Source organism: Bipolaris maydis, assembly GCF_028858645.1.
Source record: "Bipolaris maydis strain C4 unplaced genomic scaffold PSV08scaffold_9, whole genome shotgun sequence".
In the NCBI taxonomy this organism is placed as follows: Eukaryota; Fungi; Ascomycota; class Dothideomycetes; order Pleosporales; family Pleosporaceae; genus Bipolaris; species Bipolaris maydis.
In genome coordinates this window covers 665,293-680,180 of record NW_027093865.1, presented here as the reverse complement: position 1 = coordinate 680,180, position 14,888 = coordinate 665,293, and the positions used below count along the sequence as shown (strand labels likewise).

Here is a 14,888-nt window from a genome sequence, read left to right as displayed (position 1 = left end):
CATGCTGTCAATAAGCTCATATTCAAGCAGACCCAAGCGATCCATTACTAATGTCTTGACAGAAGATATCAATCCATATCCGACGGAAGACGTTCCGTCGGATGTGAAAGAAGGCTGGGTGTATTCGTACCCGTCGGGGAGCTGTGGGTCTCTCCGAAGGACCATTAACCACAATGAGATCATCTTCGGATGATGCATCGCATCTTTTTTGCCTCGACCGGTCCGTTAGCGCGAGGCGTCCTTGGCGAGCCCGCTTTCTACTTGATTCATGCTATTCCCGACCAATACCAAACGTTCGCGCCAGAGCCTACGGACATCTCCAGAGTCCGGCGCAACGTTCATTCGTCCCTCAATATGCACGCCGGGTACACGTGTGGGTTAAGCCCGTCGTACCCGCGCCGCTGGAGTTATGTGGTCTACATCTTTGATCAATTGCCGAGTCCGCCTTCATTCCCAATCCTCAACGCCCATGGTCCTGTAGCTCTCATACACGATTCTGGGCCGCGGAAAGAGGCTTTCAAGACAACATGAACTCTAATGCTAATCCAATCCACCCCGCTCAGATACATCCGGAGGGACCATTCCCGGATGATGATACCCCGGGAATAAGAGCAATGGAAATGGGCCCTGAGGGTACTGATCAACAAGAGACAGGCTATCACCCCGCTGCTGGATCAAGCAGTAACTCGGAAAAAGACAGAGACAGCAGGGTCTATGAAAGTGATCGGCAGTATAAATCACAAGAAAACATACAAGAAACAGAGATTGTCTGGCAGTATCTCACCTTTGATACCGAGCTTCCACATCCAACGACCATCTATCCACAAGAACCAAACCAACGACCACCACCTCCGCCTCCGAATCTTGCCAAATACACCAACCCCTTCGAATGGTCGGATAGAAGGAAGAGCGTCACAGTCTGGATATCATGCCTCATCACCAGTCTCACCGCTTTCTCGGCAGGAGCATTGAACCCAGCTATTCCACAGATGAGGAATGAATGGGGCATAAGCAATGTTGCTGCTTTGGTATCAATCACTACCTTTACCACAGGTTTCGCCGTTGCTCCAATGGTTCTAGCTCCCTTCTCCGAGATCAACGGTCGACGACCCGTCTTCCTCGCGTCTGGCCTTCTTTTTGTGCTCTGCCAACTATGTTCCGGTCTCACACGATCCTACGCTGGGTTGCTTGTCGCACGCTTCTGGTTAGGCGTTGGCGGCTCTACTTTCTCTACCATGGTCGGCGGTGTGGTATCTGACATATATCACACCGAAGATCGCAACACACCTATGGCTGTCTTTTCTGGGACAGCGTTATTCGGGACTTCCTTTGGACCCATGGTATGCGGCTTCATTGCACAGAACACGTCGTGGCGCTGGATTCAATACATACAGACGATAGCCTGCGGAACAATGGTTGCACTTATCTGTATCGTCTTCAAAGAAACAAGAGGCTCTGTCCTGCTATCCAGAAAAGCAAAGTGCCTAAATGAGTGGTACGCTGCCCGTGAGGAAGCAGGATACTTTGGGTTCGACGTCCATGATGAGAAGAAACCCGGGTCCACGATTTCTCAGCGCCTACGCTTCAAGGTCCGATCAGACGAGGAGCGCGCATCCCTCGGAACCATGATTGCCATTTCTCTCTACCGCCCCTTCCACCTACTCTTCACAGAACCCGTCGTCTTCTTTTTCTCACTCTGGGTCGCTTTTTCCTGGGCCATCCTCTACCTCGCCCTCGCTGCTATCCCCCTCATCTTCCGCAACAGCTATGGCTTCTCCATCCAACAGGCAAATGCCGTCTTCGCCTCCATGAGCATAGCCAGTATCCTTGCAACCATCCTCTCCGTCTATCAAGAGAAAATCGCAAAGAAATACGGCAAGACGTCCAATTCGCCCGAAGGTCGCTTGTACTTTGCCTGCGTTGAGAGCGCTTGCATGCCAATCGGACTCTTCATGTTTGGCTGGACCAGCTCTGCCGGGCTACATTGGGTGTTGCCCGCGATATCCATTGGCATTGCTACCGTTGGCATCTTCTCGATTTACCTGGCTACTTTCAACTATCTGGCTGATACTTATCATCGCTATGCAAGCTCAGCGTTAGCTGCCCAGTCCTTTTGCCGTAACATGCTCGGCGGCATATTTCCCTTGATCACGACGCAAATGTATAATAAACTGGGATACGGCCCCGCAAGCAGTTTGTTAGGCGGAATCGGGGCTTTGCTGACTGTTGTGCCGTGGATACTGGTTTTTTATGGTCCGCGGATTCGTGCCAGGAGTAAGTTTGCGAGCGAGATCATGACTTGAGTGTTTCTCTCTTTTTTTTTGTTTCGTAGGAGGCCTTTTAGATACCCTAGCATAGCCAAGATAGAAAAAAAAGATGTGTTTTGATCTTACCAGATGGACGGCAAAGCCTTGTGCAGTACATCTGGACTCAATCGTGAACGAGCATGGAAGAGACTTCAATCGAAAAGGACAAAATGAAACGTAGTATTTCTTTCCCAATTATGACCCAACTGAACCATCCTTTTGGAATTACAGATGATTTCGAAGAACACAATTCAGCAGCTGGCCTCGAACATCATCCACTAAACTAAATATGTAAACGAACAATAACCCCCTCCCATTTATGCGAATGCTAGGCCACAGAAACCCAGCCTTACTCCTCCAAGTAAGAAAGCTTACGCATCTCGCCCAGCCTCGTCCTAGCCTGCGCAAGCGCATTTTCAAGCTGAAGAATCTCAACCTATAACAGCATGTTAATAAAATTTCCTTCTGAGAAATAATCAGACTGTCACATACCTGCTGCTCCATCTGCCTGACTTTGAATTCGTGATCACCCAACTTGCTGTAATCCACAACCTCGCCTTCATCCCTGTTCTTCTGGGCAATAATCTCCTGCACCTGCCTAACAAGCGACCTGCAAGCGGCGGTGACAGTCTTGGACGCGCTCTCGAGCTTGTCTTGCGTCTTGCTCATGAAGCTAGCCTTGACACGACTGGCAGCCACCAACTGGGCAGTGGAAGCAGCGACGTCGTTGGAAGCGACGATAAGTTGCTCGGGAGAGTTGCGGCCGGAGATGACGCCGTCGGCGGTTTCGATAAGCATGTTCGTTGAGTTGGCAACGGCTTTGGCGGCGCTGATGAGACCTTCGGTCCAGCGGTTGTGCTTCTTGTAGAATTGTGTCTTGGACATGCTGCCACGGCCTTCGCGCACAATTTCTTGCTGAGATGCAGTTGCGGCTTTGATGAGCTGCGCAATGGCATTTGTGACCGCAATGGCGGCTTCGAGAATAGAATCATGGATCTTGAGCTCATATGTCGAATATGAGTCTCTGGGCTTCTTCATCAACTTAGCCAGACGCTCAGTGGCTGCATCGATGGCGTTAGCAGCCTTGGTCAGCTCGCTATCGACCAAGTCGCCAAGATCGCCTGAAGCGTTGGTGATCTTGCTCTTAGGCGCAAAAGCATCTGCAAGCTTAGACAGACTCTGTAAGTTGCGCACCACCTCCGTGCTATTGTTGATGACGACATTGATCTTCTGTTCGGCGTCCAAATCATATAGGCGTACTGATTGAACATTACGGAAGAACCTAATAGTCGAAGTTGCAGAGGCTCGTGCTGCGTTGATAAGTTGATCAGCCTTGTTTTCGTCGGAAGCAAAGCGGGTCAATCCCTTGGTGTTCACCAGTACATCGACAATAGAACCACCATAGTTGTTGACAGCGTTGATAACCTCGGCGTGCTTGGCGTTCGGTCCATCAGCGATGAAGTTGTTGAATGCTGTCGAAAACTCCATTGTGCATGTTGATGCTTTCTCGATTTGTGAGAGAACGTAGGAACCAGTGGCATTCTGATTACCAGCCTGCATGGGAGAGTCCAACTCGTACAGAGCATCATCAACCCGCTGTACACCACTTTGTAGGACAGAGTCGATAATGTCGTTGATCTTTTGGAGGCTGTCTTGGATAAGAGTATCCAGATGACCGTCCAGGACGTTGTCATTCGTGCTAGAGTTAAGCTTCAGCTCGTTCAACTCCAGTAGGGTTTGGTCCATGCCGGCGCGGAAGATCTCAAGCTCTTCCTCCTTCTCGCGCAATTGACGTTCCAGATCAGAGTCACCCTCGCGGTACTTCATCTGGACTTCATCCAATGCGCGAGTCTTGTTCCGTAGAGCTTCTTCCAAGTCTGCGATCTCGCGGTTATGTCTTGAAAGCATTGCAGACAGTTCTGAACCCTTGCCACGCTCAGCGTTGTCCGCGCGGTCCAAAGCAGAGCGGAGCTCGCGCTTGAGTTTCTCAATCTCCTCGCGATGGCCTCCCGTGTGGCGATCCTTATCCATGAGCGCACGGTCACGCTCACGAATCATGTCGGCAAGCTCCAAATTCTTGGTCTTAAGCTCTCGTTGCAGTTTGTCCCTTGCGTCGATGGCTTCCTGGGCTGAGTTGGCCTTGAGTTGGACTGACTTGAACTTCTGTAGCAATTGGAGGTGCTCAGTTCGCAGCTGCGAATAGAGCTTGGCTAGTGACTCGTATTTCGACCGCCAGGTGTTGAGCTGTTCCTGGAGCGCTCGTATCTGGTCGTCTCGCGAACCCATTTGTTGCTGGAAATTCTGATTCATCTGGCTGATTTCCCCTTCAAGAGCCTTCATTCGTTGATCGTATTGTTGCAACATGAGCTGATCGCGTTCGTACTGGGCGCGCGCATTCAGATTCTCACGCTCCAGCTCAGCAAGGCGACCCTGTGTCTGTTGCTGATACTGCTCGCGCATAAGCTGTTCTTGCGCCAAACGAGCTTGTTCAGCCTGAAGCCTTTGCTGCTCCTCAAATTCGCGCTGGGCTTGCAGCTGCATCTGTTGCTGTTGTTGTTGTGCCTCTTCCCATTGTTTCTGTAGCCTCTGCTGTTCTGCCTCATATTCCTCTTGCTGCCTCCTCTGGTTGTCCTTCCAGAACTCGTTGATAGGCTCAGGGTCGACCGAAGGCACACGAGGTTCAGACTCGGCAGGCTTTTCATTTTTAGGTCTCGCAGGCAAAGCAGGTGCGTTTTCGTCTTCGGATAGAAGGTTCGGCGGCTCTTGGGGCAGTTTCGGTACTGTGATGAGACTCGTCAAGTATCGGAGGTTGGAGCATTCGTAGTAGAACTTGACGAGACGGTAATGCTGCGCATCGTATCGGCCACGTAAGGGAGAGAGCGCCTCATCATCACCGAGAGCTGTGTGGCTTAGTTGGGTTCGCAAGTTAACCGATGTTCTAGGGACTTACTGGTATGCATTGCACGGAGCATGCTGGTAATGAACTTATAAATACCATAGCTCTCCTGGACTAATGGCACCAGCGCAGCGATCCTACACTCATTGTTCGTCCCACTTCGGAAGTGGGAAAAGATGAGTTTTTGGAAGGCGTCAATTTGATCCTGAAGGGTCATAAGGTCGGAGATGGTCTCATAGCCTTCGTTAGGGTCGTTGATGGATTTCAAACTGATGTACTCCTCGTACTCAAAAGTTCCTGTCCAAGATCAGCCCGGCCATTTGGGAATTTGCAGTTGTCTCTCGCACCATTGAATTCTGGATGTTGCCTGTGGAACGCAAGCTTGGCCAGGAGATAGTAAATGTATTCTGAGATGAGCGGCGCATATCCTCGCATGCCCTCACCAACAGTAGAGCCTCGCGACAAACTCTCGAGCCAGCCAGTATGCGACTGCGCTTCCTTGAGCACGATGGGATGACCCTCCTGAAGGACTTTGTGGATGGTGATGAGCGCCTTGAACGTCTGTACCTCGTCGGCGAGAATTGGCTGCCTGTTCTTGCGTTTAGCCCCGGGGGAGGTTCACGTATAGTCATGGCGCATAGCAAACAGGCGGGGAGTTGACCTACACTTTCATGCCTTGCCAGAAAGAAGCCGAGCTCTTGTGGTCCCAGGTGTAGACAATGCATGCTCGCACGTGCTTCCCTGCGCAGATTCGTGAGTATGGGCGACATAAGACGGATGTTCACGGACGTACGTTTGGGTGAGACCTCATCGATACTTGTCGCTTTGCGAACGCTGACGGCCAACTCAGATTCTTGTCTAGACACGTTTGTTAGCCCCTAGAGTCGCCAGGCCAGCAGAAGGTATGTCCAAGGTGTCCTTGGGTAGGCATTCATGGCCACAGTACGTACTTGCCCATGTCGACATTGCGTGAGCTTCCGTAGAGCGCCATCTTGGTGGCTGTGAGCTCCTTCTCAAGCTACTCGGTGGTGGTTTCAGGTGGTCGAGGGAATGGGCAGAATCGGGGTCGGAAGGATAGAATGTGGTCAAAAAGTATAATCAGAGCCAAAGAAGAGTGGGAGCCTGATTATCTGGTTTGGCTGTGCCGTCGGCCATGCCAGGAGCTCTCGTACCCAACTACGCCTGAACCTAGGACCCTAGGAGGTGGCTCGTGCTCCTTGGCGCTTCGTCATCGCCTTTACCCGCGAACTCTTCTCCGCGCGGGCTGCCCGTCACCGTCTCCCCTGACCTACATACATGAACGGCTGCCTTGGATATGGGCTAACAACGCATACGCGGCTGCATGCGCAATCGCCTCGAATTCTGAGCTGGCACCGTGTAATGGAGGGTGAGTGAGCTCCCGCACAGCGAATAGGGCTGCATGGTCTAGAAGGCCCTCCCAGCCATACCAATCACGCATGGCCAGCGCAACCGTCATCAGAAAACTACTATGTCATTTTACTCGATATGTCCAGATGTGGCCCCAGGGTATAAACGCCATGCAATGCTACTAACATAAATCAATGTCCTATGACAACTCAAATTACCTCACTTTTGCTTCCCTTGGAAAGGTATGCTGCCATCGGGTCAGCCGCCATTGTACGCTTTCTGCGGTATTCCTCCATCTCCTCTTCGTTCACTTGGCCAGTCATCTCATCTAGCGCCCGCTTTCGACTCGCTGCATTGGCCTTTGCTTTCTGGGCCTGGTCTGGAGCGTTTGGTACATGCTCCTCCAGAGCTTCGGCTTCCTTCCATGCAATCTCCTTTGGCACTTCCTCGAGATCAGCACCAGTTCGCATTCGATCCGCCAGTTCAAATGCTTCCTTGCCTGCCTCGCCCGTACAATATGAGTTCTTGACCGTTGAATGACAGCATGCAAAACCCCATTGGAAATTGGACCACCAACTGCCCCAAACAGATGTGTGGTTGTTGAGCAGAACATCTTCTGGGTATTTTGACTTTGCCTTGACTTTCGGTGCACCCTTGATGCCTCCTCGCTCGTCGTACTCAACGTACCGCTCGTTCTCTGTCACGGCGGCCTTGCGCAGTGTGTCACCAGTAAACTTCTCTTGGGTTCCATACTTCTCGGCCAGCGCCTTCTTCTTGGCTGCCGCAGCCTCTTCGGCCTCCTTGAGTTGCTTCTTTCTCATAACCTCGCCCGATGTAGGATTGGCTTGCAGATGAATCTTGTTCTTATCTCCACGCTCTTGTGTTTCCCAGGCGTACCGCTGTGCCCTTTCAAACTCGGCAGCATCTCCAGAGGCCTTCATGAAACCTTCCTCAGCCACTAGCTGTGCCGCACTATCCGCTGTTGCGCCGCTGTCGACCATGGAACGCGTCTTGGGATCGTATTTCGCTGAGTCGAGGTCCAGATTGAGTAGGTACTTTGCAGTATCTTCTCGTAATCGCAGGTTGCGTGTGGATGTGGCCTGTTTCCTACCCATGTCGGTCTCGGCATCGTATTTATCGCCCTCGTCCTCGTCTGACTTGTCGCCCTTCTCTGCCTCTTTTGCCTTTTTGCGAATTTCCTCCATGGCATTGTACTCCTCAATAACCTCAACGAAGTTTGAGGCATCGTAGCCATTCCAGCGGTCGCGTTTTGCATCAAATCCCAGCTGCACGTCTTGAATAACCTCATCCGCCTCGATATTTTTGCCTGTGTACTTTGCGCCTGCCTTGCGCGGCCGGCTCAGGCAGTCTTTCTTCTTGTGGGTCATGGCTCCGCAGTTCTCGCATGCGCCTTTGCGGAACTTTGTTGCAGCTGGACCGGCCTTCTTGCCGCGATCGTACCATTTGGAGTCCTGTTCCTGCTTCTGGAGACGTTGGTGCTCGAGGTAGTCGGTGGTGTCCTCGCCATTCTCGTCGACGGCATAAAAGGGCTTCTTGGAGATGAAGGAAGGAATGTACTCGTTGCGTTCCTTCGCGGCAGCGGACACGTCGGGCTTCTTGGGTTGTGAGGGCGGCATGTTTGGTTCTATAGGGTACCTGAGACGTGTCTGATGGTCGCCAGGTGGATGGTTGTTGAAGCTTTCCGTCGCCGGACCGGCGAAAGTAGAGAGCTAGCGCCATAGGGCTGAGGCGGCGATCTTGAATATCACGTGAGCACGCGACCCGTGTTGCGGTGCACCGCGTCAGGTTTTCTACGCCACCAGCAACTAATAGTGCGCGTGCTACGTCCGCGCCCGGTTTTGAGTGACAGCGAAGACAATGCAAGACTCTTCTCTCAGACACAACTCCTATGCTCTGGCTGTGTCACCATGGAAACGTTTCGCTTTCGCCTTAATTGCATCGACAACTACCAGGCTGCGCCCACCGATCTCGATCCTGTTCTCCGACGCAGCCCTGGGCTCTCAGGCAGATTAGGCGCGCCTGAAGTGCCTGTCATTAGGGCATTTGGGGCGACTGAGACTGGCCAGAAGGTGTGCGCTCATATCCACGGGGCATTACCCTATCTGTATTTGGAGTACGATGGAAGCCTGGAAACTGATGTTGGTAGGCGGAGTACTACTACATCGCCGACATGGTCTTGGTGGGCTGACAGCATATAGTCAATTCGTATATCTTAGACCTCCGCACTTCAATCGACCAGGCCCTTGCCACCGCTTACCGACGGAACACTCTTGATGGAAAATCAACATATGTTGGCCACATCTCGTTGGTCAAGGGCGTGCCTTTCTACGGCTATCATGTGGGATACAAAACATTTCTCAAAGTCTACTTGCTCAATCCTATGCATATGACCCGATTCGCCGACCTCCTTCACCAAGGTGCTATCTTGAACCGAGTTTTCCAACCATACGAAAGTCACCTACAATATCTCCTACAGTGGATGTGTGACTACAACCTGTATGGATGTGACTACATCGATTGCGCTAAAGTGCAGTTTCGAGGGCCTGTACCCGACAGCGGTGAGGTGGACACTACCATACACAAGTGGCACGATGCATCTATTCCAGACGATTTCATGGCGGACGAAGACCAATATCCACGTCAAAGCCACTGCACTCTTGAAGTTGATATTTGCGTTCAAGACATCCTCAATCGGCAACAGGTGAAATATCGCCCTATCCACCACGACTTTCTAGAGCGGTCGAGCCAAATGCTTCGTAATCCTGATGATAAGTTCGTGCCGTCTATGGCCGGTCTTTGGAGAGACGAAACCCGTCGACGCAAGCTTCGCATGGGTCTAACCGACCCTTCTAGCAGTCCGTTCCCTGCCGAAGTGCTAGTATCAATGTCAGCAGATACACGCGACACCAGGAAAGGCGGATGGATACACGAAGATGAATATAGGGAAATTGTTGATGGTTTAATTAAAGAAGAACATCAGCACAGTGGTGAAATAAGTTTTGACACATTCATCAACCCAATTGCAGGCCAAGATGGCATTAAGACTGCTGTGGAGAGCATCGAAGATCTCTATCCTGAAGTTTTGTCTTCACAAAGGCTCGCATATTATGACCTGGAGCGTCAGGTCGAAACATTCGAGGAAGACAAAGTTCATGATTTAGATGGAGCTGGGTTACTATCAGATGACATGGACCTATTGCCACAGTATCAGCACGACGATTCCATTCTTAGCGATGACGATAGCCAAAATCAGGTAGATGGAGACAATCAGTCTGATGGCGAGGAACTCCCAATGGACCCTCTCACTGTATCCCTGCTACAAGCCTCCAATGAAACGACGGGACATGTCACACTCACAGACGAAGGTATCGATCTGATTGATCCAAGTGACGAGGATGAGCCACCAAATTCCAGCAGCCCCAACTCCATGCGCAAGCGCCATATCGAGTTTACCGATGAAGATTACAACAAGCGTCAACGGATTTTACAAGAAATGCAAGGCACCCCCCGTCGTGTCTCGTTCCGTAATGCTCTCGGTAAAGACAGCGATAGAGCGGCAGGCGAATCTCAGAAAGGCAATTGGGAAGAGGCCCCCCCAGCAGGTCAGGTTTCTCAAGCAAGCATCAAAGCTCAAGGGTTTGGGGGGGCCACTACACTCTCTTTTCCAGTAGTGAAGAATCCGAATGCACCCGAGACTGTTCATCGCCTTAGTCAGTCAGGTTACTCTAATTCTCAAGAGGGCCCGAAGACACCTCGTGCTAAGTATCTCAACGTCAGGGCGTCACAACGCTCTCCTGTTACTCCTTGGACACATCAAAAGACGTCACCAGCACTGCCTAGCAGCAGTGCACCAAAAGCTCGCTCGCAAGCTACAGCTTTGGTGAAGAAGCTGGACAAGTCCTGTCAACATCATCGGTCCACAGTATATTATGCGTTTCTACCTCCAACGGTCGAGATGGTTGACAGTACTATGATGGAGGCCGGCTTACCACCGGTAATCTATCAAGATGCATATTATAGTGACGAAAAAGACGTCCCGGACCGTCCACGTGAATACGCAGGTAGGCAGTTCAAATTACAGAGTACTACTCTGCCATATCTTCCTCCATTCGACCCAGTCGGCGCATCACTTGCCAACATTGGAGAATACCCGCCGGTTGTGGTAGACAAGAGGAAGCAAGTTACAATGTATCAAGCAAGGTCTAAACGTTGCAGCTTGCGCCATTGGGAGCTCTCAAGACCTCCACCTTCTTTTAAAGAAGTAGAAGATTGGACGCTTTGTAAAGCGAAACAACGTGAGACTTTGAAGTCCAACATGAAGACAACTGTCGCGCCCATATTACACGAATTCGAATCTTCACGCCATCATTCACAAATTGAAGGCCCAACGCAGAAGAATCCTCACGGCTGCAAATATTCGCAGAAACAAAACAGCGCCAGTGTAAGGCACCAATCCCAGTACATGAGCATTATGAGCTTGGAGGTTCACGTAAACTCTCGAGGATCATTGTTACCTGATCCTGCTGAGGATGAAATACAATGTGTCTTTTGGAGCATTCAAGACGAAGAGAATGTGGTTACTGATCGACCACGCAAAGGTATACTGTGCTTCTCTGACAAAGACGGCATAGCCGTACGCATCGCCAAGCAGGTCTCAGTAGAGGTCGAATACGAAGAGGACGAGCTGGACCTTATCAATCGCTTGGTTGATATTGTCCGTCAGTTCGATCCAGATATTCTCACTGGATACGAGGTGCATAACAATTCCTGGGGGTACCTCATAGAACGGGCTAGAACGAAGTACGAGTACAACCTTTGCGATGAGATCAGCAGGATGAAGTCACAGTCGTATGGAGGATTTGGTAAAGAAGCAGATCGCTGGGGTTTCACGCATACATCCACTATCCGAGTCACTGGCCGTCACATGATCAATATTTGGAGAGCTATGCATGCTGAGCTAAACTTGCTGCAGTACACGATGGAGAATGTGGTATTCCACTTACTACATAAGCGTATTCCACATTACCAGCACTTAGATCTTACCACATGGTACACGAATGGGAAGCCTCGAGATCTCGCCAAAGTTCTGGACTATTTTATTACTCGTGTTCAGCTGAACTTTGACCTTTTGGAGGCCACCGATATCGTGCCACGTACCAGCGAACAGGCACGTTTACTTGGAATTGATTTCTTTGCCGTCATTTCTCGAGGTTCGCAATTCAAAGTGGAGTCCACCATGTTTCGTATTGCAAAGCCAGAGAACTTTATCCTTGTCTCGCCGAGCAGGAAGCAAGTCGGTCGACAGAACGCGCTGGAATGTCTACCTCTAGTGATGGAACCCCAAAGTGCTTTCTATTCTAGCCCGGTAATAGTGCTAGATTTCCAGTCGCTGTATCCTAGCGTCATGATAGCGTACAACTACTGTTACTCCACTTGTCTTGGACGAATTGTTAGCTGGCGCGACCGCAACAAGATGGGCTTTATGGACTTTAAGCGTGAACCTCAACTACTGGAACTGGTCAAAGATCATATCAACATCGCCCCGAATGGTATGATGTACGTCAAACCAGAGATGCGGAAATCCTTGCTGGCGAATATGCTTGGCGAGATCTTGGAGACTCGAGTTATGGTCAAAAGTGGTATGAAGGAGGACAAAGATGACAAAACCCTTCAGAAGTTGCTGAACAACAGGCAGCTGGCATTGAAGCTGCTAGCCAACGTCACTTATGGTTACACATCCGCTTCGTTTTCAGGGCGCATGCCATGCTCTGAAATTGCCGACAGTATTGTTCAGACTGGTCGTGAGACCCTTGAGAAGGCAATTGCAATCATTCATGCGACAGAAAAATGGGGCGCAGAAGTCGTCTACGGGGATACAGATTCGCTTTTCATCCATCTTAAAGGGCGCACAAAAGACCAAGCTTTCACAATTGGCGAAGAGATTGCCGCTGCTATCACTGCTGCGAACCCACGGCCCGTCAAACTCAAGTTTGAAAAGGTGTACCATCCTTGCGTGCTACTCGCCAAAAAACGTTACGTTGGCTTCAAATACGAGCACAGAAACCAAAAGGAGCCAGATTTCGATGCAAAAGGTATCGAAACTGTACGTCGAGATGGCACGCCTGCAGAGCAAAAGATTGAAGAGAAGGCGCTCAAGCTCCTTTTCCGGACCTCAGACCTCAGCCAAGTAAAAAGCTATTTTCAAGAGCAGTGCACCAAGATCATGGAAGGCCGTGTCAGCATCCAGGACTTTCTCTTTGCCAGAGAAGTCAAGCTCGGGACGTACTCCAACAAAGTGCATCTGCCACCTGGCGCCCTCATTGCTACAAAACGCATGCTTGCCGACCCACGTGCAGAGCCTCAGTATGGCGAGCGCGTCCCCTATGTTGTCATTACCAGCGCACCAGGAACCCGACTCATTGACCGCTGCGTCAATCCAGAGATGCTACTACAAAACGATCATCTGGAGCTCGACGCCGAGTACTACATTTCCAGAAACCTGATCCCCCCACTCGAACGCATCTTCAACCTTGTCGGCGCCAACGTCCGACAGTGGTACGACGAGATGCCCAAAATACAACGTATACGCAACATTTCAATTCCCATTGCACCGAAACACGACAACAATGACGATATCCTCATAGGCGGTGGACACAACTCGCTCAAGAAAACACTAGAAAGCTACATGAAATCCTCAAACTGTCTCGTCTGCCGTTCGAAACTATGTCCCCCATCCTCTACACACTTTTCCAGCTCTGCATACGCCATGCTTCCGCTCTGCGCAAAGTGCGTCAAACGTCCCGTTCACTCACTACTTGCGCTCAAGTATCGCATCTGGAATAGTGAGACTCGGATGAAGGAGGTGGATGCCGTTTGTAGGCGCTGCGCGAATCTAGCGTGGAATGAAGAGATACGGTGCGATAGTAGGGATTGCCCAGTGTTTTATAGTCGGATCAAAGAGAAGAGTCGGTTGGCGGCGCTGAGGGAGAGCGTAGGGCCGGTTGTCGAGGTCATGGAGGGTACAATGGATGGGGAGGATGAGGAAGAAGGTGAATATGTGGGGAAGCGAGGAAATGGCGATGACCTTGCATGGTAGGAGTAGGAGTTTTTGTCTGTTTGGAGTGAAGCTTTGTATACCCGGATAGACTTTGATGTGAGATAAACGAAACGACGAACGATGTCTTTACTCTTCTTTGCGTAAATCAGTAGTCAACATGTTTTTTTGTTTTGCGAAACCAATTGAAGTGATGCTCTGCGTGTAAACACGCTTACAGCGTTTCAGATATTTTAAATTTACATGGAAGTTCTTTTGTAAAGCAGAAAAATATGCAAACAATCTCATCAGCCAGAATATCTACACGGAGAAATAACCAACCATCTCGCAACATAGCACAAATGCAACAAATGTCAACCTCAACCTACCATGCACGCTAAAAAAACAGCTCAATCAGCTCCACCACGCCGTATCTCCCACTCCTCCGCAACATCCTTGCTTTTTCCTATTCATATCCTTGCTTTTTCCCCTTCCCACCCGCGCCCATCCTCCTATTCATCCAACGATTCCTCTTCCTCCCAACCCCAACTCTCATTCTCCCAGCCCTCCCAAGCTCCTCCTCGGCAACCCCAACCTGGCCCTCCCCTCATTAACTCTCTCCAGCGCCTCCCTCCTCCTCCTCAACGGCAAACTCTCGTACTCCATCTGTAGTGTCCTCGTCTCCCTGCGCCAAGCCAGCACCCTCTTCTCGTTGCTTTTTTGTTTCGCACACCCTGCGGTGGCTGTGGGATCCGCGTTGGTGCATAGGGATGTGGTTGAACCTGCGTGGCTGGCGCTGTCCAGATAGGGTATGTGTGGCTGCACGGTAGTGGTGGAGTGCCATGGCGAGGATACTTTGCGGATGGAAAGGGGGAAGGTGGTGCTGGATTTTAGAGCAGAGAAGAGACGCGTGGTAGAGGAGGGCGTAGGGCTGCGGGGTGGGGTGCTGATGGTGCTGGATGAGGAGGAGGAGAGGGAGTCGTTGAGAGAGGGGGTTGGGGAGGGAGGGAGGGCGGACCAGCGTTTGAAGTAGGTCATTGCCATTTGTCGAAGTGTTTGGGTTGGATTTTCGGATTGTTTGGTTAATGTTGGAAAAAGGTTATGGCGTTGATGGGAGAGAGCGCATGGAAGGAATGAGTGTAAAGAGTTTGAATAAAAGGTTTGCAAGAAGATTAGAAGATTAGATATTCATCTGTGAAAGATTTTTACGACAAAAATTATTTTTGGGAAACATGGGAAGACATATGCGCGAACCAATATTTGA

At 50.6% G+C, this 14,888-nt stretch overlaps 3 protein-coding genes across 3 annotated transcripts; 2 read left to right on the top strand and 1 right to left on the bottom strand.

Annotated features, from left to right (window-relative positions):
- The first annotated feature begins 512 nt into the window (after positions 1 to 512).
- On the top strand, positions 513 to 2,388 carry PSV08DRAFT_204674 (major facilitator superfamily domain-containing protein). Its single transcript, XM_014228284.2, has one exon. It carries the CDS (start codon positions 528 to 530, stop codon positions 2,301 to 2,303), a length of 1,776 nt encoding a protein of 591 aa, XP_014083759.1. The 5' UTR covers positions 513 to 527; the 3' UTR covers positions 2,304 to 2,388.
- A 77-nt stretch (positions 2,389 to 2,465) lies between these two features.
- PSV08DRAFT_410501 (ANTH-domain-containing protein) lies at positions 2,466 to 8,257 on the bottom strand. Its single transcript, XM_066093858.1, has 8 exons — positions 6,789 to 8,257; positions 6,149 to 6,201; positions 5,996 to 6,060; positions 5,868 to 5,943; positions 5,550 to 5,791; positions 5,257 to 5,499; positions 2,799 to 5,206; positions 2,466 to 2,742 (listed from the first exon to the last, which is right to left on the bottom strand). The coding sequence occupies exons 1-8, from the start codon at positions 8,205 to 8,207 to the stop codon at positions 2,656 to 2,658; spliced, it is 4,593 nt and encodes a 1,530-aa protein (XP_065948899.1). The 5' UTR covers positions 8,208 to 8,257; the 3' UTR covers positions 2,466 to 2,655.
- On the top strand, positions 8,256 to 13,687 carry PSV08DRAFT_225401 (uncharacterized protein; the record flags this gene model as incomplete). Its single annotated transcript, XM_014228281.1, has 3 exons — positions 8,256 to 8,292; positions 8,404 to 8,733; positions 8,790 to 13,687. The coding sequence occupies 3 exons, from the start codon at positions 8,256 to 8,258 to the stop codon at positions 13,685 to 13,687; spliced, it is 5,265 nt and encodes a 1,754-aa protein (XP_014083756.1).
- Between the last annotated feature and the right edge of the window lie 1,201 nt (positions 13,688 to 14,888).

Coding starts and splice junctions, on each gene's coding strand:
- PSV08DRAFT_204674 (XM_014228284.2), top strand. CDS start 528: ATGAACTCTAATGCTAATCCAATCCACCCCGCTCAGATACATCCGGAG.
- PSV08DRAFT_410501 (XM_066093858.1), bottom strand. CDS start 8,207: ATGCCGCCCTCACAACCCAAGAAGCCCGACGTGTCCGCTGCCGCGAAG. Junction 5,792..5,867: donor TTCTGGCAAGGCATGAAAGT/GTAGGTCAACTC, acceptor ACGCAAGAACAG/GCAGCCAATTCTCGCCGACG. Junction 2,743..2,798: donor TCAGGCAGATGGAGCAGCAG/GTATGTGACAGT, acceptor ATGCTGTTATAG/GTTGAGATTCTTCAGCTTGA.